The following is a 27,546-nucleotide window of genomic DNA, read 5'->3' on the forward strand; positions in this document are numbered from 1 at the left end:
CTTACATGTTTTTTTTTAATTAATAAAAGAAGAATCTTATTTCATTATATATATATTTAAAAGAAATTAGAAGTCAGGAAATGAAAAACTCGTATATTTTTAATTGTATTTCATTATTCGTAGAAAAAAAGAGCAAACATTATTTGTAGAATGGATAATACAGCGATATGCCGCTGTATATGGAACATAATTCGCTGACGGTATTACATCTCATTACATAATACATAAATACAATGTGCGTACAACAGATGGCTAATTTATGTATTGTTTGTTATTTGATACATCCATTTTATAAATGCATACACGTATCAAATACGTGTAATTTCGTAAAAAACGTATGTACTCTTTAAGTTGCACTTTGACATGAATTTTACAATATTTAGCTTATAAATGTAATCCAATATTATACATCGTCACTCATATTTACGTTCAAATAAGCTTTCAAACAATAATTTACACTTTCTCGGAACACTTTTAGAAGCATCTGTGTGATGTTGTGCACGCCTTGGACTTTGGTAACTGTTTCCTATTCATGAAGCTTGTATACCCTTGTGCAGACAATGTCATCGACCTTCATAGTCTACAACAAGAAATAGAATTAGTAATATTAGTTTAATATTTGATAGCAATATACGAGATCTCCGCCGCAACGGTAATCTCTCGGAATTATTAATAGCAGCAGTTTCTATAAGTAGGGAGAGAGAAAGAGTGCGGGAATTATTCTTGCGCCGGTGTCTCACGGTATTAACACGGTATCGTCAGACAGATCAATGGATCTTTATTGGCACCGTTTCGGACCTCGGTGCTGTAGAATTGTACGTGTCACGAACAGGAGCGCACGCGATAATTGGCCGGACATTTGACGAATCATTATAACATTAGCCGCTCGTGCAACGATCGTCCTCTCGGCGTGCGGCGTTCCTTCACGTAGCTTTTGTACTTTAATCGGGCAACTCCTGCGCCCGCATCACCCGACACGAATCAAAGTTCAAGTGCTTGGAGAGGAAGGATGCACGCACGAGTGATAAATGCAATACCATTGAACGTCATTCCTATAACTCATGTTCTGTTACATATCGTCCAAGTTCGCAGGCTGGGGCATTTATTAAAGCAATCACATCACGTGAAAATAAAAAATTGATCGGTTTAGAAGAAATATAGCCATTAAACAAATTTTCTGAAAGTACAATAGGTAATTTTTGTCATCATTAATTTTCTGCGTTAAAGTACACGTTTAAATTGTTTAAAGTTTACTGTTGTATAAAGCTTCATCTATAATAGTCGCACAAGCCATGTCGCAAGAAAGTTTGTCGCATGTCGTTTGAATGTTGCTACACGAGTGTCTACAATAGTCGCAAAAATCTTCAGTGTCAAGGCGACCGCAACACAATGGACCATAAGCAACTATTATTAATTTTATAATTTTTGCAACTTTGCAATTTTTGAATTTAGTATCTTTATATGTGCGTTTGGTTAGAGAATCAAAAGATGATTGCTTGAATTTTTGGGACTATTAGTAGACACTCATTGTAACGACATTCAAACGACATGCGACATTATGCTTGCGACTGCTACATGTTGCGGCCTGTGCGACTATTGTAGATGAGCCTCATCTATCATGTACATCGATATTAATGATATTTCCAATCGTTTTTGAGAAACAAGATACAAGTTTGCCAATCTGTAATCGGATTCTCACGAATTTATCACACAGACAGGTATAAGACAGGTATAGAGAATCAAGAGTTTTTTTTTTTTAGTCAATGTTTACCCGAGATCCCAAAGATCAGCGTTGATTTTGCTCCTAACTTTTTTCAATACCATTAATAATAAATAGCCAGCTTAATCGATAAAGATTGCAATTGATTTGCGGATGAAATATTATGATGCAAAACTGAAATTAACTTAAATATCAACGAATCAATTAAGTTACTCATTAATTTTAAAAAATCCGCCGTAAAAAATTAATTTTAAAAAAACTATAAAATTTGTAGTGTATTCCATGTTTGCAAGAAATAATGATAAGTAACAATTATAACTACACATATTTTATTTTCATCATCTTTATCGTGCACAGGCGACAGATATCCGACAAGCCAATCTATCCGGGAATCTTGGAGGAAATCTTCCTTCAGGAAAAAAACACACTTACCGCTACCATCTCCGTGGGCGAGAATTCCCTCTCGATCGTAGTTTCCTTTTCGCCCTTTTGCACCTGCACAAGTTTGTTACCCTCCAGAGTGCAGACGCTCTTCACCTTTCTACCGTCCGGGGTCTCCTCGTCGAACTCCTCGCCAAGTTTGAATTTTATTTCGCTGTTTTTGAAGGGGCTGGTCGTCTTCAGGGTGTACAGACCGTCATTCTCCGTCAGCTCGACGACGGGGCTGACGCTGCTGCCCATTTTACGCGTCACGATGCCCACGCCTGAAAGAAGGCGTAAGCTGCTTTAAAGTCGTATACGCTTTTTATCGTCAAGCCCTATATGAAATTCTAATCGACCGGATGTATTTATATCATGCGGATGATTCGTCTCTCCGCGTTTATTAATTGCTGCTACTTCTCTCGGCGAAAATGCCTCGCGATCTAATTGCGAGCTATCCTTAAAAAAAAAATGTATAAAAACTTTTTTCTTATACTCGTAAATTTGCAAGTTGCCACTTAAGTTCTATTAAAGATACACAAGCTAATATTAAAGATACACAAGAGATTAGACATATGAACATACGAGCAAGATAAAATCGTAATTAGTGAGGAGTGTGCACTATGGTGTGTCAGACTCGATTGGTATAACCCTTTTTAAATTATGTATCTATCTAGATCACTTCAAGTTAGATGGAAAATAAATATTTTATCTGCCGGCACATTTGAAGTTTATTTTCAAGCAAGTTGTTTCCTATCGTATCAGAATCCTCAACATTCCCCCGGAAAAATCGATTCTCCCCTGTTTATAAAAAATTCATACGCGAAAGTACACATGAAAAAGAAAGGGTTTTACTCGAGTACAAATTTAACCGAATGCAGATCTGAAAACAATTTCATTCAAATAATTATATAAGCCACTTACATCTTTTTTTTTTCATTTATTACGCTCGAGTATAATTTTTATCATTATTCTGACAATCTAACTAAATTGTTTTCGAATCTGTAATTGAATTTTTTAAATACTTCAGCAAAACTTTTGTTTCCGCGTGAAGGTTCATCAGACAGCTGTCGATCAGAAAGCGATTATTTTCGGAAAAAAAAATAATTATGTGCATCTCGTCTCACCTAAAGCTTTCATGTATTCGTCGAATTTTTCGCTCAACTGGAGCTTATAACGCTTGCCCAGGATACCGGTTAGTAGTGCGGACGACATGGTTCGATCTTTCACCGACGACTGCGTGAACGGGACTGAATAACGGCCCGGCCGGTTTGCATGCGCTATGCCTCGCTTCTGCCGATTGATTAGACTTTATATCGTAGGTAGGACGAAGCGCTTTATCGCGGAGCGTATGTATATCCGCGTTGGAAACCGCGACAAGAGAAGTAAACTTTGAAGTTTGACCTACCCATTTGCGTTATTTATAGATTCGCGAATTATCATCCCGGTATGACATCATGTTGCCGTTACGAATAAACGCGACATGTGGGTCGGCGCCTCAACCAACGGCGAGATAAAAAGTAGCGACTACTCCAAGTTAGAAATCTTTTTACAGTAACGTGTTTTTTTTTTTTTTTTTTTCAACTAGGACAGTAGTTTAGCGTTCGAATCTCGATTTACTCCGCGACTCAGTAGCTTTCGAAAGCAATCGATCGCTGCTATAAATCGAGGTTTATCCATGAAACGGCGTGACAGCCGATTTGTCATTCGGGAGCGATTACGTGAACGCTCATTTGGTTAACAAATCCATGACTTACAATAGTCACGATTACTTTATTCCGGGGGGCCATTGAGAGGGTGATTACCTGCGAGGAAACAATTGTTATTCGATTATAAGCCGGCTCGATTGAGTCTTATGATAATGATGATAATGATTACTCGCCATCGCGCTTGACGACAAACGAACGTTCTTTCGACCTCGAAAGGAAAAAAAAAACCCGAAGATATATTCTTATCTTGTCGCCGCCAGGTGATAACGAAGTTACAAGTTTGCGTTTGAGTCACGCAAGTGTGTCCGCTTATCGATCTCAGCGTCGCTAAGACAGCGGCGATTCTCGGGAGAGTGTGACAGACGCCGCAAACTTTTTTTTTTCCGCGCGCGAAAGACGGTCGCGCGTCTAGACTCGCCTCTCTTATTTAATTTCCGGCAGACCGTCGCTCTCCCGCCGAGGATTACCGTAACGACGACGCTTCGGGCGAGGAAGTGGGAGGGATGGAGGGAGGGGAGGGGAACCCGTTGATCCATCAGTCGACGGGTTCTACTTTTATTCGAGGGGAAAAAAAAAGAAAAAAAAACATGCAATGGAAATTACATGTGACATTATCTTTAGTTTTATCTGGAATTTAAATCAATAAACATCAGATAAAGCAGATAAAGCTATTGGTCTCGATAAGAGTAATTAAAAAGGAAAAAAATAAAAAATAAAAATACAAGTGTTTGTGCGTCCAAAGGTGCTTCTGCTTCCACGAACGGATTTAACGCGATTTTCGATTTGCTTATAAAAAAACACGACGCTCGACCGACACAGGCCGTAGTCTCGAAATTTCGTATACCGCGCCGGACGCGCACGCCCGCGTGATTCGACTGACAATTATAGAATTTATTAATCGCGTTGATAAATTAATTCAAGTGTTAAATTAGACCGCAATCAGACGGTCCGCGGCACACGGCGGTCGGAATTAAGATCGAGGTCAGGTCGTTGCACGGAGGTGAGGGGGCGTAATTTAACGTATTAAAATTGATTAACATCCCGGGCTCCTCATTGATATCTCGCTGATGCACAAACGAGTTTAGCGGCTAATTAACCGATTAACCCTTGGCGAAGTTGATGTACGATAGGCACAGGCTACATCGAATTTACATTAGATTCACAAATTATGTACAAGCTGCCGAATCGAGAGGTTCCCTTCTATATATTGTAAATATCGGTATTATTCTCTATTCTTGTTTTTGTTTCTCGCTTTTCGCAAAAGTTCCGTGAATGAGCGAGGAGCTCCTCCCGGTGTTTGCCCGCGGCTCTTCACACGCACCTTCCGCATATATTAGTCACGTGCGCGTATTTGTTCACGTTCCGTGCACGCACATGAAATTACCGTTGACGCCGGTCCCGGCCACGCGAGCACGGAACGCACAAACGAAGTTAACGACAGATCTCACGACGATAATAACACAGTTCGCCCGTAATGCGTGTAATCGACGTTTTGTAAGAGAGGCAATTTACACGGCACTGCCCGATACATTGCCCGATTCCTTTTGCGTTCTATGGACTCGTCAATGTCTTACCGTGTAGCGTCCCTAACGATTTTTCAATTATCTTCCCTACAATCTGGTAGTAGTAATGGGTTGGAGATTCATTAAAGATTTATGCTGCCAGTGTGCTGAATGAGATTGTCCAGAGCGATTTTTCACAACAATGTATAACTTGTAAGAACTGACAAACATGAAGAGAATGTTTATAATTTTAAGCGCCGCGTAAAGACACTAATCTACAATATATATGCTCTTTGCTTTCTGTTTCTCGCTTTTTGCCTACTCTTTTTTTTTATTCGTGCACTATTTTATTAATAATCGTGTTTCTTGCCTGGAGTTCATCAACTTTTATCTTGTTAGTTTCAATAAAACACTGCGAAGAAACAAAAGACAGAAAGCAGAGGGCACATTATTACATTTGAAAAATGAGGAATGCTTGGAGTAACTAAAGGTTTGTTTTTTATTCCTGCACTGCTGCACCAGTTAGTGCAATAAATTAGAACGAGAAAAAATATATTTGTCTTATTCTAACTTATTGCACCAGTGCAGCAGTGCAGGAATAAAAAACAAACCTAAGAACTGAATGCCTTCCGTATTTTTGTAGGTATTTTGCCTGGTACTTACTGTATAAAAAATATATGTACTGATAATTGTGAAAATGACCTAATTAATTTAAGACCATTCTTATTATTTAGACCACTCATAATTATTGCATATATATTATATAAATAATATACATATTTTAAAGTGCATACGTATAAAAATATATTATGACAATTCGACGTGAATTATACATCGAAAAGCGAGCTAATATAAATATTATTCCTTGTCAGTTAGAGCAGTACGGTTGTTTTCTTCTGAAATTTCAGTCATGAATAGAACTGCGCAATCTTATCGTATTTAACGTAATGAGGCATTCGCGGTTAATATAACTAAACATAGAATGATATAATCCAAGGCCTTCGGGAAACTGCAGTAGAAAAATGACAAAGGAAGAAACTTGTTAAATATTGCGCAACATTTGATATTCGTCTGTACCGGCAAAAAAGTAATCCGCGAAAGAAACTAAATTGCATGACATGGCGAAAAAGTTTTAGCAGAAATGTAATTCTTAATAATGACCTCTTCTCTCTCTTTCTCTGCTGAGAACGTTCAACGATACGTATAGGTCAGGTAAAAATTCTTGAGCGAGTCGAGTCGATTTTGAATCTAAACAGTTTCTATAATCGATCGCAATAATATTATTTCGGGAGAATAATTGCTTGAATAACTTGTGTCGTGCGTCAAGCTTTTCGCAGTCTAAATTAACATTTCCGATGCACTTTGAACGGTCGAAACGGTGCCAAGAGCGATGTTCGATGTTTACGTACCAAGCGCGATCATGAACTCGTCGAAATTCTTGCTGCTGTAGAGCTTGTAACGCTTTCCGAGGAACTCGCTCGACATGGTGGTGAGATCAGGCGAAGACACGTGGAGAACGAAGAGGAAAGAGATATTAGGGGATCAGCGGCGACGGAACGTTAGTCGATACAAGTCGGAAGACCACTGAACCACCTCCTGGTTGAACGGCACGATTACGAGAACCGAACTGAACGTCGGCATGAAGAGCGTTGAGCGCGAAAACTCGCCTCCCCGGGCCGTTCATCTATCTGCCTCTCTCCTTCCCGAACTCTCTTCTCCCTTTCTATCTTTATCTTTCCTTCCTCGTCCCACACCCGCTGCGCCGCAACTTGTCGCTCGCTTGTTCCGCTATCGACATAGACGTCGGGGGTCGCGCTCCCTCTCACTAGACTTCTTCCTTCTCCCTGCGCGGAGCCGCCCTTTTCCCCCCTTTCTCCCTCCCTCGTCTATTAACCAGCTCCGTCTCTCTTAGCCCCTCGTTCTCTCTTCCATTTCGGTCCTTCCGCCCTCCCAACGAGCGAAACGTTCTCTCTCCCGCTTGAAGTGCTTCCCTCTCCGCGAAATTTATTCGCAGCTGAGTCCTATCTCGCGACCTGCTCTCTTGCGTAACTTTCGTCCTGCCTGCGTCTTTCTTGCGACACGTCAATTCTCCATTTGTCTTCCTTGTACTTGCGTGACGCGTGTTAACGAAAGAAATTAACGGAGAATACGGATACTTAAAGTCAATTCTCAAGTCAATTAAACAATTTATTTTCTGAATAAATTTAAAAACATCAATTACGTAATAAAGTTACCGCTACATTTATACATACACATTGATTTTACAATCGCTATTTATTTTAACGATGCGCGCTAATCGGAGGTATAAACAATTTTAACTGCAATTTTCCGATTTTGCTCAAAATTGCATTCAAAAATGCCATTTTAAATAATTAAGTTTCAAATGTTTACTATTCCCTTAACTTCTGATTGTCGTAATTCTAGTTTCGAATAAAAGATAAGCCATCCATGAATTATTCAAATGATTTAAATGGCATAATTTACTCGTTTAATATAAACACAGACGCCTAATTGTGAATTATAATTTGCTCGCATAAGCAATTTTTTTACACTGTTTACGGAAAAATACATGTCTTTTGTAAACGTGTAGCAGAATTTTCCTAACGAATGGAATACATTGTCTGCGAAATAAACAAGTCGGTACAAGTCGCACATAAATTGTTATTACGTTTATCTGCGATGTATATCGCGATAAAAAGACAGAATTCGCGATACAATCATGGGAATAACTAATCGCACGTTCCGAGCACGCGTGCGCAAATTATCGCGCGGCGCTAATCGTTCTCGTGTATATCCGAGCTAACTTGAAGTCCAAGAACGGCGCAAAGTCGAAGGTGCACACACGGCATCTCGAACTCGACATGCGTGATGCGAGGAACACATCGGACGATACGAACGCCCGCGTCCCATTGGTCGGCGGATCAATGCGCGCGGCTCACGACGAATAAGTTCCTACGAGTTCGAATAACCGGCTAATGGGCACTTACAATCCCTTGTAATCCTCTCGTAATTGCGCTCAAAGTCTTACTTATGCGTGCGGCTGTGTGTACGCATTATATTATTTATATTTCGATTCATACATTCGTACGCGCGGAAGTCCCATTTGCCCACAGCGTTCGCACGTGTCCCTCAAACGTCGTCTCCCACTCGTCTAACTTTCCGATGAGCTTCCGCACATGTTACGTTATCGAAGAAAGAACCTTACGTCAATTTATTCCTATTGCATTTCTTTTAGTTTATCTTGCTACAAGATACACTATTACGTCATTGCTGATAATCTCGTTTTGCATTTTAAGTAACTTTCGAAAACGGAGAGATTATAAACGTTCTTTTTTTAACAAACAAAAAATCCGTCGATTTTATTCTGGCTGGTTTAATTTAATCGTAATAACATTTAAAACTAATGGAAAGGTCACTGCAACTGAAAAGGTCACTGGTATAAATGACTATTAAAAAAAATATATTAAGTTAATAGGACTTTAAAACAATAAATTGCATTAGTTGATATTTTCAGTTTTAATTTTTATATAGGTTCGATTAAAATATCATTTATAACTTGAAAATTATATACATTGCGTAAAAAATATGCATAAGCTATGTAATTTATCAATAATTAACATTTTATTAGCTTATTGACTTTTCTAATTTTTATTAACTTTTAAAAAGTTAATAATTATTTTGTAAAGCTATTCTTAAATTACTTTTTCTTATATTTTTTCTTTTGTAATAAAAACTTGCATGTCATTGGTCATTCGTCACTTGTACAAACATGGTTTTACTGGTGTGCATTAATTAAGTTTACATTTACATACATAGGGAACATTTAAATACTGTGTTTTTTCTTTCATTCATCAAGACTATGATTTTTAATTAAAAAAAAATTTAAATACAAACAAATTGGTTTTAACTTTTAGCTTACAAATAGGTATATCTTTTCCGATTGACTTCTACCCATTTACCCTACATTTTATTTTATTTTTTTTTTTTTAATAAAATACACAGACATTTGTCCTAGAATCTTGAAAATATGTTGATGAATTTCTCGAGATTTTTCGAACCACTTTATAGACAAAAGAATTGGCAGCCGTACTCGCGCAAAACACACATGTTTGTAATTTCTATAGTGCCGTTTTAATTCATTGTAATGTATTGTAATGGTTAAGTTTTGCTATTGGAATACTCTCAAATAGAATTGAGTCGATTAAGCTGATCGAAGATGGTTAAATTTTATTAACGTTACAGCCTTCCGGGGGAGACTGGGGGGCTATATGCGAGGAAGGTATCGAAAGGTGTGCCACGTACGTCTGATCGCGGTGGCGTCGATTTCGTCGGCCGCGATCCGCAACGCCCGCCACGGTCGATAACGGTGCGGTGGAAACGCGTCGACGTTGCCGTAATCCCGCGCACACGCTCAGGGCGGACGCGGCGCGCGCGACGATGTCGCGTAGCAACACGTGAATTCCGACACCGACGGGTCCGACGCCCGGAGGCCGGCTTGGCAACGTCGCGGCGGCGGCGGCGGCGGCGGCGCGAATTCCGCATTCGCCGTCGGGTCGAGGGGTGTAGTATCTCACCCGATGCGGGAACCAGCTGGAACGTGTTTACCGGTGTCCGCGCATCTGATGACGTTTAATTATCCGAAGGAACGTCTCACGGGAGAAGTCAACGGGGGATACTTCGGGGCTGTATGTCGTCCGGGTTGCCCTTCGTGTTATTCGCGAGAGAGACGGCAAGGTCGATCTCAACGTGTAGATTGCGCGAGATCTTTATACTCGCTCTGCCGCACCAAAATATATCTTCCGCGAGTCGTCGCTTTTTATTTTTGAAACTCCCTGCTGGGATGAAGCTGCCCGTTGCCCCCCCTCCCACCACCTCTCATTTCGATACTCTTGCTCTGTCGTTACTTCTTTCACTCGGGGAACTTCGCCCACATCCGTACTTATTCCCGAGAAGAAAATCTTCATATCAAAATGGATCAAATTATATCAGAGCAGATCTAATTTTACAGACAGATTGATAGAATTAAATCTGAATAGGGCATATTTAGTCGGATGTATTTAGATTTGATTGGACTTTCGTGGGAAACAATCTCTATGTCAGAATATATCAAATTATATCGGAGCAGATCTAATTTTACAAACCGATTGGTATAATTAGATCAGAATAAGTACGGGACATTTCCGATGAGATTTAAATAGAGCTGATTGGACTTTATTACATATATTAGCACTTATTGTATTGATATAGTATAATATTTTGTATATTTACAGTGTTGGAACGATTAGTCTCAAATTATAAATGCATTATGTTCAATATGATCAATAAACATTCGGTCTAAATGTTAAATGAATGTTATATAATATATTGTATTCATATATAATTATTATTGTAATTTGTGAATGATAGTCGACATTATAAATCTGCGAAATATATGTATATATTATACACAATTGATATGATTATATATGATAATTCTAATTTAGTTTAATCTATTTTGATATAAAAATTTTCTCTCGCATTAATGTATTTCGCCATCTCAAAGAGCGTTTTTTTTCTTTGCTTTAGGGTCGGTTGTTCCAACTTCTTGGTAAACTTACCTATCAGATAAATATGTTTGTCTTTATTTATTTAAGAAAAGAAATGAAGATAGACACACGCTTACCCGGTAGGTAAGTTAATAAAAAGTTGGAACAACCGGCCCTTAATCTTTCTTTATCGGACACGTATATCTAGAATAGAAGCAAATAGGCCAGATTGTGTGTGGAATTTGTTAAAAAAAGAAAAGTATGGTACTTTAAAAGTGTTATATGAATTTGTTAAGAAAACAGACAGAATAATATCTATTAATCAAAATTAGAATATTTTAAATTATTCGAAATCAATAGAACAAGGAGTGTCATGTATCTAATCGCAAATCAGACACGCTAAACTTTCCAAAGAAAAGTATACGCATGTCTCGGGTTTTATTTCTCCTATTTACTCAACTTGCAAAATTTAAGCCATTTTTGCTAACTCTGTTATCTAATTGTGTTATTATCGTTTGTAAAGCCATTTATGCTAATATCTTGTGTACAGTTGGAATCTTCTTTTTTATTATAGCATATGACATAGCACGTTTTGCATCGCTTCGCACTTTTGCGGAAAGCTACGACGTGATATATGTATGAATTAGTACTCTAAAATGAAACGGAACTTTACTCTTATCCCTGTATTTTTGTGTACAGTTAAGTTGTACGCCTAATAGAAACTTCCTGTTGCTGAGTGTTTCTTTCATTAGGTTGCTGCGGGAAGTGCAAATCCGGAAGAGTCTTTCGAAAGCCATTAATGATTCTACTTCAATTATTAGAGCGACTAGATCACAAAAAGGGTACATGAGAGATTTGTTAAGCGAAGAGGAAAGGCAGTCGAAAACTAAACTTTTGCACAAATTGTACTTTTTATTATATATAACAATAAGTTTTTTTATTATTAACATATGAACTTGCAAATAATTTAAAGGTGCTATTATATTTATTACATGACAAATTTTTCAGATATGTTGATTGGCTGTAGAACATTCATATATAATAGAGAAAGGCCGCTAATATAATAGATAGACATAAGCCTTTTAAAGCTGCACCTTTTTTTCCTCGAAAATTAAACATTGCACTGTATTAATATTGATGAAAACATAATCTGTTTAATTAATTAAAAAAATAAAAACCCATAATTTATTCATTCTTTAATGACTTTTTTCTGTATAAAAATCGATTAAAAATGAATTTAATCTGATCTAATCTTTATAGCTGCACTACATTTTGCGTCTCGCAACCAGCATAAAGTATTTGTATAACTTACAAGAAAAGTTTTATATTAAAGTGAAAGGTCTAAGAATCTTATATTCATTAACTTGTAAATATTTTCTACAAATAGAAAAGAAAAGAAAAATGTAAACTTATACTTATCCTACATACTTTTCATGGATGTTAATTTCTGGTTATAATGCGCGAAAACAATTGTTACAAAATATAAAAGAATGTTATAAAATCGTTATATCATTTAAAAACACTTTCTAGTTTACATTTGTATTCAGAGTTTTATTTTTAGCTTTTGTTTAAGAAATACTATTCAAAAACAAAGTGATATATCGATAACCTTCCTCTATCGGCTTCAAGTTCTTGCTGCTTTGAGCTGTGATCGGTCATCGCGCACAAGCCTAATTTACTCGAATGAAATTACATTAAAATGAATACAAGAATATGTTTTTACGAATAAAAAAATATATAAAGATTTCAATTCGAAAAAATCTTCGAAAAAGCATGGCTGGTTATTTTTTATCGACTGGTGTAGCTACGAGAAATTGCGATTTCGATTTTCGATTTTATTTGGCGAGCGCGGCCATGCATGCGGTTGCGTAAAAATCATGAAAAATAATATGTCCTTCCTGCCTGATGTCCGCGCGCGCGAATGTTTCCATACGCGCCTGGACGCGTGTGCGTGCGCCCGGGCGCGTGTGCATGTGGGTAACACGCGGCGACGCGATTCCGCCGTTCTTTCGACCCGCGACGCGGCCTCGCCGACTGGCGCCGCCGGTCTGGCAACGTCGCGGGCGGCATAGATTCCGCTCCGCAACCGCAACCGCACGTTCGCCGCCGGGCCGCCATGATACCAAAGCCGTACTGGCCGTGCAACGGTTTCTCCGCAGTGACGCGCAAGCCGCTGCCGACACGACAACGCCGGACGACCGACGGCGCACTGCGGCTGCTATTCCGTTACCGATTTCGATCACTTTCGCATATTCGCCAATTAACACCAGCGACCGCCGTGGTCTTGGTGCTCCATCTCCGTCGATCGAGCTCTTTTTATCCAAGTTCGAGTTCTTCACGTGGAATTTCGATTCGTATTTTCGTCGTCTCTATTTTTGAGACGCGTTTTCCGTGTTCGAAGGGACTCGGAACACGATTTCCGGAGAAATTTCGAGAAATTACTAACAATAATTTTGCCGCGTGGTGCGAGATCGAGTTGCGAAGCGAAAGGACGACCGAGCGGAGTAATTGGAGGAAGGAAAAAGAAACTCTTGGTGACTCTCTATGAGCATGTTCGACACGGAGAGGTTCATCGAGGAGATAGAGAGACGGCCGGCGATCTACGATGTGAATCGCGGCGAGTACAACGACCGTAACGCCAAGATGACCGCGTGGGACGAGGTCTGCCAGGTGATGGTACCGAATTGGGCGCGCTTGACGGACGAGGAGAGAAATGTGGAAGGTATATAGCCCGGCTACCGCAACTGATCGATCTGGATTCCACGTCGACCGCGGCGGAAATCCGGCGACTTAGCCGTATCGATATTTTCCCCGCGTGATCGTAAACGACTGATAAAGATTTAATAAAGATGTTTTCGATGAAAAAAAAAAGATTGGACACAAGAAAACGTTTCGAGCTTCGGTGAAGAATTGTGGGGAAAAGTATTGCTAGAAATAGGATCAAGTTTGTTATGTATTAAAAATACGAATTAAATTTAATGACCAAGTCATATTTTCTAAAATTTGAATTATATATTCATAATAGAAATAATATTATATACACAGAAAAAAATTAATGTTAAATATTGTCTTATGTATAGAAGCAAGAATTATAATTTGTTTAAAGAGCTTAATAAATTTTAACAAAATATTATATTTTTATATCAATATTGTAATAATTATCTAGATTGATCATTATAATATTGATTGTTTTGATAATACACCAATGTGATTATTTTGATAACAGATAATAGTTTGAAGATCCTGTGTTATCTTTTATTCGAAAATGTTTTCTCTCAACTTAGAAAAAACTTTTTAAAAACTATTATTGGATAAATATATTTTTATTTTTTTTGATGCACTACACACACATACATACACAATTTTATTTCATAAATAAGTTATATCTATTTAAAATTCCAAATTCTTTAAAGATTTTATATTCTTGCTTATATATACATGTACAAAGTATATGTAATTACGTATATACATTGTGTATACATAACTAGGCAGAAGCCGCAAGAGTTAGGTTCAGAGCCTAAGACGAAGGTGAATTGACTAACAGTCAAAGTTAGAATATCTTTATATTTTTCCTTTCTCTTTTTAGGTTACAAAAGAAACTAAGTTACTAAGAGGAAAATTTTCGAATACCTCAAAGAAATCTTAGAAAGATGTTTGAAAAATTCTATAATTCTATTACATGTTATCGAAGAAATTCTCATTGCAATTGTTGCTTCATAATAATTTGTAGAGAAAAATTTGCGCGGGAAATGGAGGAACATACGAGATTACTTCATGAAAGAGCTCAAACTTCAGAAGGCGCAGAAATCTGGGCCCGCCGGCCGGAAACGAAAGAAGTACATGTACTTCGATCGATTGCTGTTCCTCATGCCAACAGTCGAGAATAAGAGGTATCAGCTATCATTAGAAGCGACAAGCGATTGATGACCGCACAACTAAATTCGACTTTTTTCTTAGGGTTTCCACGATCATCACTCCTCCTTGCAAATCGGAGGAAAGCGAGGGGGAGATGGACAATCCCATGATCGAGGAATACGACCCTCTCACTCAGACTGCTTCCATAACGGGTAGTCGCGAGTATCTTCAGGCGGGTACACCCTCGTATAAGGTGTGTCCGCGTTATTCGAAACAGCTCTGCGAGACATCCTTCACGCCATTCGACAACGAGATACACGACATCCTCTCCTCGCACAGTAGTCAGCGCGTCACCGTTGACGAGGATGACTACGACAAGATGTTCCTCCTTTCACTGCTGCCAATAATCAGACAAATACCGGAGGAGAAGAAGCTGGATGTTAGGATACAGATGCAGCAAGTTCTAGCCTCTGCGCTGCGTTCATCCGATAATAATATATGAAGCGTTCGACGTGCATTTTTGGGGAAAGAAAAATGGCTATAGTCGAATTTGAGCCTTTAGTTTTTAAATCTCTATTAGCTTGTAAGGTTTTATAAATTTAAATGGTGAATAAACAAATTAAAAAATTTATATATAAAATCAGAAATCACTACATCTTAATTTTGATTCTAATTTAAGATAATAAAAATTATTTTGTCTATAATGTCTTATGTTTACATTCGGTAATGTACTTTGATACATACAAAATATTACGTAAGTTAAAGTAAATTGTAAATATATACTTATTTTAATTAAGATATGATAATTGCAATTTTGTAACTATTGTATATGATGTAGAATAAGGATTGTGCCGAAATAACTTAGCATAAATCAATTATGAAATATTTTAGGCTAAGTAATGAATAAATATTAGATTATATATTTTAAATTATATATAAAGTAAGCATGGATATGAAATACTGCGTCTGTGATATTATGCTCTCATTAATTGAAGAGACGAAGACGAATATGTCATGCAATCTTACCTAATATTCAATTTAAATATATATATATATATCATATACATCTTAGTCTTTAACTTCTCTTTCCTTTTTATATTTTATGTCTGAATTTAAGCTGATTTGCGAGCATTATTACGATACGCGAATTCAATTATCAATGTTGTATCTCATTTTGTGAAAAATCCTGTATATAATTATACCCGTTTACCAAATACGATAACTTATCGGCTGCGAGTTCATATCAACAGAGTAGTAGACTTTTACATTATCCATATTGGACAATATTAGTTTCTTGCGATAATTTGATTTTGATTTGCAAATTACCGTACATTTTATTACATTATAAAATTGGAATATAGAATACTATGAATATAAAATATATATTCAAAGATGACTAAAAATTTAACGCGCATCGGCTCCGTCGGTATAGCAATTGTTTGTGTATTGATTGATTGACCTACAAGAGAAAAAAGTAATTAAGTTTATAAAATTATTTCTTATTTACTTAGAATTTACATCAAATTTTCATCTTTTAAAAGATATGCATTGCATGTGAAAACTGCGATTGCATTCAACGTGTTCCTTTGTTAAATTGCTCGTAGAAAGCAGCGGTCGGTTGATTCTTGTAAATGACACGGTTCAGGTATTCTTGATGTTGCTTCTGTTGCTCGGCAAGCCGCAAATTCTCCTCCGCGATTTTCTTGTTGAGCTCTCTAGAAAAATATAATGTAACATTTAAAATATTATTTACATATTTAAAAATACAAATCATGAATATCGGAGAATTTTCATGTAAATATAAAAAACCCTTAATTTTTTTCAACATACTGTTTCAAACCAACGATATATTTTTTTTAATAAAGAGAATTTTATTTTTTTTATTACAGATTCTAATTACACGTAAAAAATAATCAATTTTTATTTGAAATATTTTTTTAATACCTTCACTAAACTTTCATCATATACCAGTATTCAATAGAATGTTCCTACGTTACTTGTATAAAATTTTGAAGAGTTTTGTTAAAAACTACTTTTCTTTAAAAGAAATGTACCTAAAACTATATCTTTGAAACCAAATTCTTTCAGACATATAATCATATAAAATTTTTGTCTTTAATTAGTGAATAGAAAAATATATATATCAACCCTCAAAATGTTAAAGTATTTACCCATACAGCAAAATATATCTGAGATATAATCAGATATCTTTATGTTTACAGTTTTAAATCAGTTTCAAGATATTTTATTATAAAATATTCATAGAATTCTGCAGAACATCATTCCTTAATGTCACGTATGGTTTGTAAAAAGATATATCTCTGGAACATTTGCATATAATATTAGGTGAATATTACAATCCTTTTCACCTTTTTATTTTATTTAAGTTTGTTTCATGTTTATTTTGAGATATATTTAAGATTTATAATAAGATAATTTATACAACATTTTAAATATAAAAATTAAAAATAACCGTAAACATAAAAACAAATATCACATTGAGATAAAATTATTATGACTTTTTAGTATCTTGGAGATATTTTGAGAAACATTGTTAAGATATCGTAACAGTGCTATGTAACAGGTATTTTGATATATAGATCGATATTTTCAAGATATCTCTGTGATATATTTTGCTAGGTTACAACCACACTGTGTAAATGTTAAAAAAAAATTAAGTATAACGTTAAATCTTACGATTTTCTTTGATTTAATTCACGATCGTATGAGTATGCGGTTTGAAGATGTGACTCCATTAAACGATCCCAATCCTCTTTGATGCGTTTCTCTTCCAGTTTGATTTTCTGAAAAGACGAGTTCGATAAAAGTTTTTTATCTCTAATATTAACAGCTAGTTTTCAGGGGACTATGCGTGCCAACGAATATTTGAAATGCCATCAAATCTGTCGAAAACTTTTTTATTTTGAACATACGAATAATATGCGCGTCATCATGAATTCACCATGATGTCATCCATGACGCATCCACAGTTTTTGTCTACAGTTATCATTGGTGTATTGTTGAGAATGATTACATATCTGACTCGCAAAATTTATACTCCGGTAATATTTCATGCAATCCGATCATTGAAAAACAAATCTGTAATGCTTCGTCTTATTAAGCATGAGATATATTAGGAAGCATTAAAGAGAGATTAGAAAACAAAACAATTGACAAATTTGTATTTCTAAGACACGAGGCACAGAAATAAATTTTTCTATAAAAATTTTAAAACTACCAAATTTGAAAAAGTTTAATACCAAAATTGAAAAAGTTCAAAGCGGCAAAATCGTGAAATTGATACTTCAAAGTTAGATTGAAAGACTAAAGGTCGGGATTGTTGACCCGATAAAAAATTTTCTATATAAAAATTTATATAAATATATATAAATGTGTCCACATATGTTCATACTGTTTCTTTTTTTTTGTAAAATTTGTTTGATATAAAAAAATAATAGTCATACTGAAGAGACAATTAAAAAGATCATTTTCATATTATTCCTTTTACTTAACAAAACAGTTACTTAACAGTTAAGTCTACTTAACAAAAAGATAAGTATGAATAAATGAAGAAAATTGCCCATGTATAATCATATTTATGATTCATAGAATATATGATTATACACGAGCAATTTCTTTTTTATTTTTGTAAAAAAAGCAATGCAAAAATTATCACTTTAATTAGTTTTTGTCTTTTCAGCGTGACTTATTTCTTTTTATCAATTAAAAATTACAAAAAAAAAAGAAACTATAACAAATACGGATATATTTTATATGTATAGTATTTATATATGTTTTTATATATGAAAAATTTTTTATCGGGAATACGATAAAGCAACTTCTTCTTTCATACTAACACGGATCTCTTCCATTTGCAGCAGCTGAGCATCCCTGAAGACCTTCAACTCGTCCGCAGTCATGCCCTTGTATCGGTCCATCAACGGCCGGCATGGTCCACGGATGCTCTCGGCTTGCTCCTTAGCCTCGGTGAGGAAATCTCCAGTCACGTGATTATAGATTTCCGCTTTCTTGTCCTCCTCGTCTTGAACGGCTTCGCAGTGACGGCGATTCTGCTGCTCCTCGGCCTGCAATCGAGCGGAAATGAATTCCGTGAAATCATCGCGGGCCGTCGATCGCGGAATAAGTGCCCAGGGCCGCGGTCGCGAACTTAGGCGAGAAGGGAGGGAACGGAATTAACGCGGAGGGAAATACTGAGAGAGCGAAAAAAAAAAGAGGAAGGAAATTGACGGTACTTTGTTGTGGTTATCGGAGCAAATTATCGCGGCACTTTGCGCGATGATGTCACGGAGGTTTATTCATCGACCGCGAGAGAATCGCGTAGGCGATTTTTATATCTTAGCGGCGAGCCGCTGAAATGCATGCGGACTTTGCAAAAAAAAAGTCGCGCGTCTTTTGTTACGTTATATGCGCGGCCGGTTTATTATTACAAGCGCTTTTCGTTCGCATTTATCCTTTCACGAGAAAGTTAATACGGACAGAATACGCTTACAACGTCTGAAAAAGGAGAAGCGCCTTGCGATAACGACGTAGTTAAATTATTTCAATTTCACAGTCTTCCAATTCCATTCACGCAATATTCACTTATAATTTATAAATGCACGAAATTTTGTTTTAAAAAAATAATCGAACTAACTGTTATTCGTATCTCCCATCTAGTAGAGTTTTAACAAAGAAATTTAGATTTTCATGCAACGTACACTGAGAGAAAAGTGTCTAGTATTTGCAACTATAATTGCATAATAAAATAATTACAGTTGCAAATATCATTTTTATAGTTATTGTTGCTATAATGTTAATGTAAATAACCATATATGTATAGTTGTGCCAAACAGGGTAACAATTTTACTATAAACTAAAAAGTTTATTATAAATTATAATAATTTTTACCATACATATTCTACCATACAAATATTCTACCATACATAAATCACAATTATGGCATGTTTAACCATACATATGGTTGTATGAACGAATGCTATAGCTATTGTAACAATAATATAGTATTAAGTTAACTATAATTTATACTGTTAATTTAACTATAAAAATATTGTAACGGCCAAAAATAACTATAAATTATAGTTAAATTATGGTAAATGCAACTATTTTTTTCTCTCAGTGTAGCTTTCGTGTATCACCAGATCGGAATTTTCCTACGAGAGGTCGACCCAAAAAAGGAGGACAAACTCTATTACTCATATATTAATAGAAAGATTGAAATCGTAGACAAACAGACAGGCATGCTCTAATGTGTCAACACCATCACGTCAAATGTAACGACGCTCGGATCGATCGCTTCATTTGATACAAATGGGCGTGTATTCAAATATAAACGTGTTTTTATCCTCCAATCGGACACGATCAAACGTTAGCCGGCCTGAAAAAGCCACGGCTCTTTCCGCGAAGCGGTCTAACAAAAACATTACACTCCTCTCAAACATCCATCCATCTTGCTCGCCAGACTATTTTCCATTTGACTTCTACCTTCGTCCGGAGATCAAATTGGCCAAAGGAATCCATTTTTTTGCCGGTAGCAGCGATAGCAAAAACTGCAGAGTCGATAGACACTAGGCCTTACGAGACGCGAAATAGCAGCCAGCAGCAGCTGCCGCTGCTGCAGCTAGTGCTGCACCTCGACTCAGAATGGAGATCTTATCTCGGAGATCATACGGTTGATTTTTATCTAATTTGTTAAATAAATCGAGCCTCCCTTCTTGCGTCGGGACCTCAAGATCAAAGGCGCGACTAGAGAAGATTTTTCTCCCCTCCCTTCTCCCTGTACCAGAGCGCGATTAAACGTCGCCGTGGCTTCGTTCAGCCTTCGCCGGCATTCCTCCTCCATCCGCGCCAGCGTCGTCGCGCGCTCGTTCCTGGAGTGGACGGCTTCCTGATAGGTATCCTCGGCGTCTCGCCGCGCTGCCTCGGCCGCCTCGCGCTCCTCCTTCTGCCTCTGCAGCCACCAGCGCGTCTGCTCCCTCTGCGCCTTCAATCGCTCGTGAAAATTGCGATCCTCGCCCTCGAACCTGCGCAGCCATAATATTTCATCGTTTCTCCTCTCTTCCGTGCGGCGCGCGCGCGCGAGTCACCGCTCATTACCATTGCGCCAGGGTGAGCAGGCTGCGGGGTAAATTATTACCCGCGCGCGAGGATCTTTCGCAACGAGAGAGGAGAAACATCGTTATAATACCGTACGCACAATAGCCGCGGTTTACGGATTGCAGAAATTAATTTTTCCAGCTCTTCTAATATCACGAGAATTTTAATAAAGACGAGTTGAGGAGGGAGGATGGGGAGGGAATGCAGAGAAGGGAGCAACGAAGTTTCACAAGCGCGCTGCTCCTATCTTCGTCTAGAGAGTCTGCGATAAAACTCTCCCGTGACTTTTCTCCCGATTGCACCACTCATTGTTGGCGGTATTAATCAGACTATTTACGCACTTCTGAGCGGACGCTGCTCCCAAGCCGTTGTCGTCGTCCACGCGCGGTGGAAGCGATCTCCTCAACGTCTCAGGGTCGTACAGGTCGTAATCCTGCCGGTTCTCCGCACGCTGATGCACCCGTCGGTAGAACTCGACCTCCTTGTTTATCCTTCGTCTTTCCTGCGAACAGAGAGCTCGTATCACCTCGGAGCGTGCGTTTTCGTGGCGTGTGACATCGAAATCGCCGAGTGTGCCAGCTCGAGTATCGATCGGGCATTCCCGCATAATTATCGGGATTGATCGGCGTATACACTCTCTCTATCTCTCTCTCTCTCTCTCTCTCTCTCTCTCTCTCTCTTTGTCTTCCCTCTTGTCAATTACCTCCTCCTGCTGTCTCTCCAAATGCGCGGCGTGTTCGCTGCTGCGAACGAGAGCCTCGTCCAATTGACATTCTTTCGCTCGTTCCCACTCGCGCTGCCGCTGCTTCTCCTCGACTTGCTTATCCAGGAACGCCTTGTCTATCTGCAAATGTCAGGGAAACAATCGCGCGAATCCCTCTATCTCGCATCGGAGCGAGCAACTTCCCAGACGTCGGATCAATCGAGCGTCGCGTTCCATCGAGTGACGCTTCCTTGTGGAATTCATAAATTAATGGATACTCTGATGAAAAAAGAATGTTTATAATGTATACCGTAATGTTTTCAAAGATTTTCCAATTTCCGAAGACTTACGAAAATATACTTTAAACTGCTTTTCAGAAGATTTTAAAAGTTTTCTTTGGAAATTATGAAGTGAGAAAATTTTAGAAATCTCAAAATATTCAAAATTACATTTATAAAGAATTTCAAAAAGAGTGCAAACTTTTATCCTCTGTATGCATCTTTTGAAAATTGTTTCAACACACACACACACACACACACACACACACTTATATAAAAAGAATCTTTTTAAGAATTTTTTTTTAAAGTTACAAAATTATACAGAAACTTTCAAACCTTTATATATATAGAAATTCAGAAAAACTATTTTACGAATTCCAAGGAAAACTTCACCAGGGTATTGAAGAATAGTTAAATATATAAAAACATAAAGAGATTAATTTCTTCTTCAAAAAACTCAATTAATTTGGAGGCGTCAATAAAACCGACAAGTTAATAAAATGGTAAAATTAAAAATTAAAATAGATTTGATCCGACAGTCTAACAAAAACAACCCAGTATTTTTACCCCAATTTTTCTAACGCAAGGGTTAAAGATGCGCAGCTTCCTCGCCTCTTCGATTTGCCGTTTGCGTTCTATAGACGCGGCGATCTTGAGTTCCTCCGGAGTGGCGCGTTCTTGAAACTTAAGCATTTTTCGAAACACTTTCTCGCGGAGAATGGAAAGCGCGGTATTTTTTTTAATGACGGCGAGGTTACACGTGCGAAGCGAAGAGCGTGAATGTATTCGAACTTTTCGGCCTGGAATCGAAACCGAAGTCTCGCTGTCGAGTTTCGTTACCATGGTGAGTTTGCCCGGTTCAGGAGGGTCATTGTACGTAGCCGATAAATTCCAGCTGTACAATGCACAGTATTCATTTAGGGATTTTGTCCCAAAAGGGAGAGCGATAAAGCGCGTGTATTTCTGCAGCATATTCCGTTCAATTAGATAGGCTTTAAATAGTAATTTCGCAAAGTGTCTAATCAACCGGTATTAATTATAAACGTTAGGGAAGAAGACTCGTTAGGAGAATAAACTTCGGAAGAACGGACTCTAACGAGGGTTCACGAAGCGAAGCGTAAAATACGCGATAATATAACGAGCCAGTTTCAACGTCATTTTTTTTAAACTTTCGTTCGAAGAACGCGCGCTTCGAACTTTAACAACGCGAGAGTTTATCGCTTCTCGAAAAGTTCGCTTCCGCGAGCGAAAGTGTATCGTTTTCTATTAATTCTTCCCTTCGACGGCTCTTTCAAGCCCTGCACACTCGCGCTTCAATTACTGCGCGATCGATACACGGTGATTGGAATGTTGTCGTCGAGCGAGCTCGATGTTTGACTTCGGCCACGTGATTGTTTATCCGTCGGAATAATAAAAAAAAAGAGAAACAAAAAGAGCTCATAATTATTCAGCTGTTAGAGAGACATTGATACGAGTTAGGTCACGTGGGGAGCAGCTGCTGATCGGTATAAACATGTGTACCGCATCTTTATCTCTGTGCTGATTTCATGAAATCCATCTTACTCTCTTCCGTTACGCGGGCTGCGCCCGCGCCGATTCAATTTGTCATCGTATCATCGTGGCGACACGCACGATAACGCGAGCGGCAGGGCGGGGGAGAGGACAGGGGGGAGGGGTCGATTAAACATTTTAATTGGGTTAGCCGTATCTCTGCCGGCCGATAAAACCGCCTCGCTGGCTCTCATGAGTCCGGAGGTCACATGCCGCGGAGTCGCGTAACCCCTGACGCATTTATTTGCTTAGAAAGCGCGACAATAGTACGGTGTTGTTTTAATTAGCGAGCGCCCTGACTGAGCGCCGATTAAACAGCGACGGATTTCGCGATGGACACGTTTCGGACTTTGAAACGTTCGAAACGTTTCCGTGAGTGAATTGTTGTTCGGACTCTGAGACGTCTCCCGCTCCTCGAAGGGGGAAACGCGCGTGTAGTAAAACGGTTTGATTAATTAGGGCACCGGAGAGGGGAGAGGAGGGAGGAAGATATGCTGACAATTCCAGCCATTATCGTCGTATAGGTTTATTTTTCTATTATCGTTGATCGTTTCAGAATTAATTAGATTTTTTTTCATGTAAATTTCTCTTCAAAAGAAGCGTGTTTTGCTTCGTGGAGTCAGTTTCTGTCAAAATTAGAGATATTTTATATGTGATTTTGCGGCGTAAAATGTGCGAAAAATACGCCTGGAGGATCCGAATACGTATGCATCGAGATAAATCAAAACAACAGATAAGACGCGCTCCTTTGTTTCGAGGAAACGAATTCCGCCATCGGGTTGCCTCAAAAGTCAGTAAAGGGAGAAAGCCGTCCGGCGATCATTTTGACGGCGAGCGTGGCAGGCCGGAAGTGACGCTCGCGGAAGGCGGAACGGAACGAAGGCGAATCTCGGGATCAATCGCGCATACATCGGCCTCGCTTAATTAATTCCGGGACGATGCACGCGCGGTGCCCGATCTTCGTAAGATCGATCACTCGCGTTACAACGAAAGGGGGGGGGGGGGGTGAGCCGTGAAAACGCCGTTGCAGTTTTAATCACACGAAATCACCCCGTGCGATCGATCGGGGAGGGGGAGGGGACGCTAAGGGCAACGTATAGCTAATCTGGCCCGCGAGAAGGAGAGAGAGAGAGAGAGACTCTCTTCTCACCCTGGATTCCTGGAACCGCCATGTTCGCGTCAGGGACTATAGCTAGCCCGTTCCCGAGGTCGATCGCGTTCGCATTCGTGTCAACGAAAAATCGCCGTTGACAAACAGACTCGGGCGAGCGCGATAAGAGAGGGACGCCTCTCCTCGCGCAATTTGCGCCGCCGAGCGTCCCAGCGATATCGCGCGCGAACAGAAAGAGAGAGAGAGGGAAGATGCGCGCCCGCAGCATGGCGAGACTCTCGGGCGCCTGCGTGGCTGGGTGACGTCATTAGCGAGAACCGGGCAGCTCGCCGTCCGCCAGACATTCAGTCTCGCCTCGGCGTTCGAGGAGATTGCACGCGTACGAGTTTCTCCCGATCGAGAGATCGCACATATACACATATACCATACACACACACGCATTTTCTCGTCAGCCACCGTCGCGGGAACCTGACGAGCGCGCTTGATCGAGCTCCGGAATCGATCCCGGAGATCCGAGAGGCGGAGGATCTCAAGGGAAGGAAAAGGAATAAGGAGGAGGACGCGAGCGCGCGTCCGCGCGCGCCTGTCTGCCTGCCTGTTTGACTAAATCGCGCCGGTCGTTCACCCGGTCGGTGTGCGCGTTACTACAAATATTCTTACGCAACGAGCCGATCGCGCGCGTGACAGAGAGAGAGAGAGAGATCGGCCGCGCTCCGCGAAAAGTTTCCCTCCGAGCGGGAGGGGAGGAGGAGAGTAGGTTTTCCTCGCCGGGAAAGTCGGAGTCACGAGAGAGACAGGAGGAGGAGGAGGAGGAGGAACAAGAGGAGCGCGGAGAGATCGAAGGAAGGACCGCGAGCGACACGTGCGAAGGGCTCGCGCGCGCGCGGGGATGCGCGGCGCATCCGCCGTAGTCCCGCCGAAGTAGGGTCCCTCCTTTCTTCCACCCACGGCGGAGAGTCTCTCTCTCTCTCTCACTCTCTCTTTCTCTCTCCGCTCCGCTCCGGATGTGACCACGCCGACGACGACGTCGACTGACCTTGCTATGCGCTCCGCGCTCCTGCGCTCGCCGACGGAAGAATGAGTTGCTCGGTCAAGATCTCGTGCGGCAAGGGCTGGGGTGGCTCGCAGCGCAGGATCGGCTCCCTCGCGGAGGAGGCGGCGCCGGTTAACTGCGCCGCCGTCCAGCCGACGACGTCGGGCTCGACGAGCACGACCAACACCGCCGCGACCGTCACCGTAGCCTTCAACAATCCCGTCATCGTCACCACGAGTACCAGCACTGCCGCTGCCGCCGCAGCCGCCGCCGCCGCGACCACCAGCGTCAACGTCATCGCGGCCGGTAATCAGAGGGTGATCCCACCACGCCCCGTCAGGTCGATCGCCGTGAAGAAAGGGGAGGACACCACGAAGCTGCTCAAGTACATCGACGACAACGTCATCGGCAAGAACGGCACGTTCTTCGGCCCGTTCGGCCGCAGGAAAGGTCAGTGATCAATATAGTAGACTGTTCCGCCACCTCCCTTCTCCCCTAGCGAACCTCCCCCTCGCTCGGCGTCCATCCCCCCGGCCCGCTACGTGCATGGCGGCCTTCGTCGGGACAAGTGTGGGAATCCACCATACCAAACGCAAATGCTGGGAGTCGGTTAGGACTGCGAGTTAGATAACACGGCACGTCACTCGCCGCCTTATCGCCACGTCTCGCTGTAGCCCGACTTGAGACGCCTTTATCCCTGTAAGCGAATCGCGATGATTGGCACCCCCGATGAAACTGAATACGCCCGCTTTTCCCAAGGCCGCGCAGATAATTTCGCGGGGAGATTTTTTTCTTTTTTTCGTCGTCTCGGGACGCGATTATCGGGGTTATCGGGGAAAATTGCGTCGGCTTAATCTGTCTAAATTTAGATTATTTATTATACATCACGCGCTTTCTCTCTCTCTCTCTCTCTCTCTCTCGTCTCTAAAGCGAAAGCAAATATGATTATACAATACATATTTATGTAGAAAAACGATATAATTAGATATTACGAATATTTTATGTATGCCGTTTTTATTGGCTACTTCTTCCTTTGCATTTAGAAACACATTAATGGGACAATTCTTCCGTTGAAACAACCTTTAACGAACGTTTTTAATTACTTGTTTTCTTCGACTACTCCGCCGCAATTATCTGCAAACGAGAAACGGAATGGAATTTTGTTTTGAACCGTGAACAATATACTTAAAAAATACGTCGCTCGAGAAAATCTATATTAATATACCGAGAGGTGTAAAATAGAAAATAAAAAAATATCAAAATAAAAACATAATACGCAATTGTTAAGACGCGATTACTTTATCGCTACGTAGATCAGAGAAATACCCATTAGTCATCGATACCGTGCCGAACATCAATTCGGAATCGATGTAACTTTTTGATTAGCTTTCGCGCGCGGTCGGCTCTGCCAAGTAAGTAAAGTGCGAAGTCGACGATGACGGAGAATTAGCTTCGCGAGTTGTGCGTGGCGTAAGCCCTCGCCCGCTCGATTGGGACACCCTCCAAGTGCTGCTCGCGCGCGTACACCTTCCGTGTAATTCGATACTACCCCACGAGCGCGGTAGCGCCCGAAACCCCTGACGTGTGCTCCCCAAGTATCCCCAATTAGGAGCATAAAGCCGTATATATATTTTTAACCGCCCGATCGATTTAACGGCCCGCGGAAGATTTCCCCGTTGACCGACCGATCGGATCGTTCGCGGCTTCCTCCCGCGTCGAAAACTTTCCCTTACCCTCGCCCGTTCCCGCCCTTTTCCGCGAGCACGTGTAAAAGTCGAGCGCCTGTGTGTAGTACGGCTGTGTTTCTAATTAACTTGAGGCGTATCTCTTGACCGGAGCGTCGGGGACGTTCCGCGTAATTGGGACACGCAACTCCCACGTGGACCAAGCCTTTGTTTACGATAAAAATAGCGGGTTTGTGCCGAAAATAACTTTACCGCGGGATAACATTGCGGGAGGCCAAATTTATTGAACGTCAAAAAAAAAAAAGAGAGATGGGAGCGGTGGAAGATAGTAACAAACATT

The 27,546-nt window shown here is 40.1% G+C and overlaps 4 protein-coding genes across 5 annotated transcripts in view; 2 read left to right on the forward strand and 2 right to left on the reverse strand.

The window, feature by feature from the left end:
• Positions 1–94: 94 nt before the first annotated feature.
• Positions 95–7,018, reverse strand: LOC105838103 (fatty acid-binding protein, muscle). Of its 2 annotated transcripts, none has more exons than XM_012683395.3 (3): positions 6,761–7,018; positions 2,153–2,424; positions 95–580 (listed from the first exon to the last, which is right to left on the reverse strand). In XM_012683395.3, exons 1-3 carry the CDS (start codon positions 6,834–6,836, stop codon positions 527–529), a joined length of 402 nt encoding a protein of 133 aa, XP_012538849.1. In that variant the 5' UTR covers positions 6,837–7,018; the 3' UTR covers positions 95–526. The 2 variants fall into 2 exon arrangements, with proteins under 2 accessions (XP_012538849.1, XP_012538848.1); XM_012683394.3 differs by lacking the exon at positions 6,761–7,018 and adding an exon at positions 3,268–3,520.
• Positions 7,019–9,056: 2,038 nt separating this feature from the next.
• Positions 9,057–15,795, forward strand: LOC105829302. Its single transcript, XM_012668035.3, has 3 exons — positions 9,057–13,598; positions 14,607–14,766; positions 14,834–15,795. The coding sequence occupies exons 1-3, from the start codon at positions 13,421–13,423 to the stop codon at positions 15,231–15,233; spliced, it is 738 nt and encodes a 245-aa protein (XP_012523489.1). The 5' UTR covers positions 9,057–13,420; the 3' UTR covers positions 15,234–15,795.
• Positions 15,796–16,209: 414 nt separating this feature from the next.
• LOC105829304 (RIB43A-like with coiled-coils protein 2) lies at positions 16,210–22,519 on the reverse strand. The gene is made up of 7 exons (XM_012668037.1): positions 22,394–22,519; positions 21,549–21,689; positions 21,187–21,347; positions 20,532–20,772; positions 18,589–18,816; positions 17,429–17,535; positions 16,210–16,446 (listed from the first exon to the last, which is right to left on the reverse strand). Exons 1-7 carry the CDS (start codon positions 22,517–22,519, stop codon positions 16,305–16,307), a joined length of 1,146 nt encoding a protein of 381 aa, XP_012523491.1. The 3' UTR covers positions 16,210–16,304.
• Positions 22,520–23,550: 1,031 nt separating this feature from the next.
• The window catches only part of LOC105829303, a 54,949-nt gene continuing 50,953 nt past the window's right edge, over positions 23,551–27,546 (forward strand). Inside the window, exon 1 of the mRNA XM_012668036.3 lies at positions 23,551–25,971. Within this exon, the coding sequence (XP_012523490.1) occupies positions 25,566–25,971 (406 nt within the window). The 5' untranslated portion in view covers positions 23,551–25,565. The remainder of the gene's footprint in view (positions 25,972–27,546) is intronic.

This window comes from Monomorium pharaonis, chromosome 8 (genome assembly GCF_013373865.1).
Source record: "Monomorium pharaonis isolate MP-MQ-018 chromosome 8, ASM1337386v2, whole genome shotgun sequence".
NCBI classification, from domain to species: Eukaryota; Metazoa; Arthropoda; class Insecta; order Hymenoptera; family Formicidae; genus Monomorium; species Monomorium pharaonis.

Coding starts and splice junctions, on each gene's coding strand:
- LOC105838103 (XM_012683394.3), bottom strand. CDS start 3,355: ATGTCGTCCGCACTACTAACCGGTATCCTGGGCAAGCGTTATAAGCTC. Junction 2,425..3,267: donor CGAATACATGAAAGCTTTAG/GTGAGACGAGAT, acceptor GCCTTCTTTCAG/GCGTGGGCATCGTGACGCGT. Junction 581..2,152: donor CGCCCACGGAGATGGTAGCG/GTAAGTGTGTTT, acceptor TTCTTGTTGTAG/ACTATGAAGGTCGATGACAT.
- LOC105829302 (XM_012668035.3), top strand. CDS start 13,421: ATGAGCATGTTCGACACGGAGAGGTTCATCGAGGAGATAGAGAGACGG. Junction 13,599..14,606: donor CGAGGAGAGAAATGTGGAAG/GTATATAGCCCG, acceptor AATAATTTGTAG/AGAAAAATTTGCGCGGGAAA. Junction 14,767..14,833: donor CCAACAGTCGAGAATAAGAG/GTATCAGCTATC, acceptor CTTTTTTCTTAG/GGTTTCCACGATCATCACTC.
- LOC105829304 (XM_012668037.1), bottom strand. CDS start 22,519: ATGCTTAAGTTTCAAGAACGCGCCACTCCGGAGGAACTCAAGATCGCC. Junction 21,690..22,393: donor CTTGCGTTAGAAAAATTGGG/GTAAAAATACTG, acceptor TGACATTTGCAG/ATAGACAAGGCGTTCCTGGA. Junction 20,773..21,186: donor GGAGCAGCGTCCGCTCAGAA/GTGCGTAAATAG, acceptor ATGGCTGCGCAG/GTTCGAGGGCGAGGATCGCA.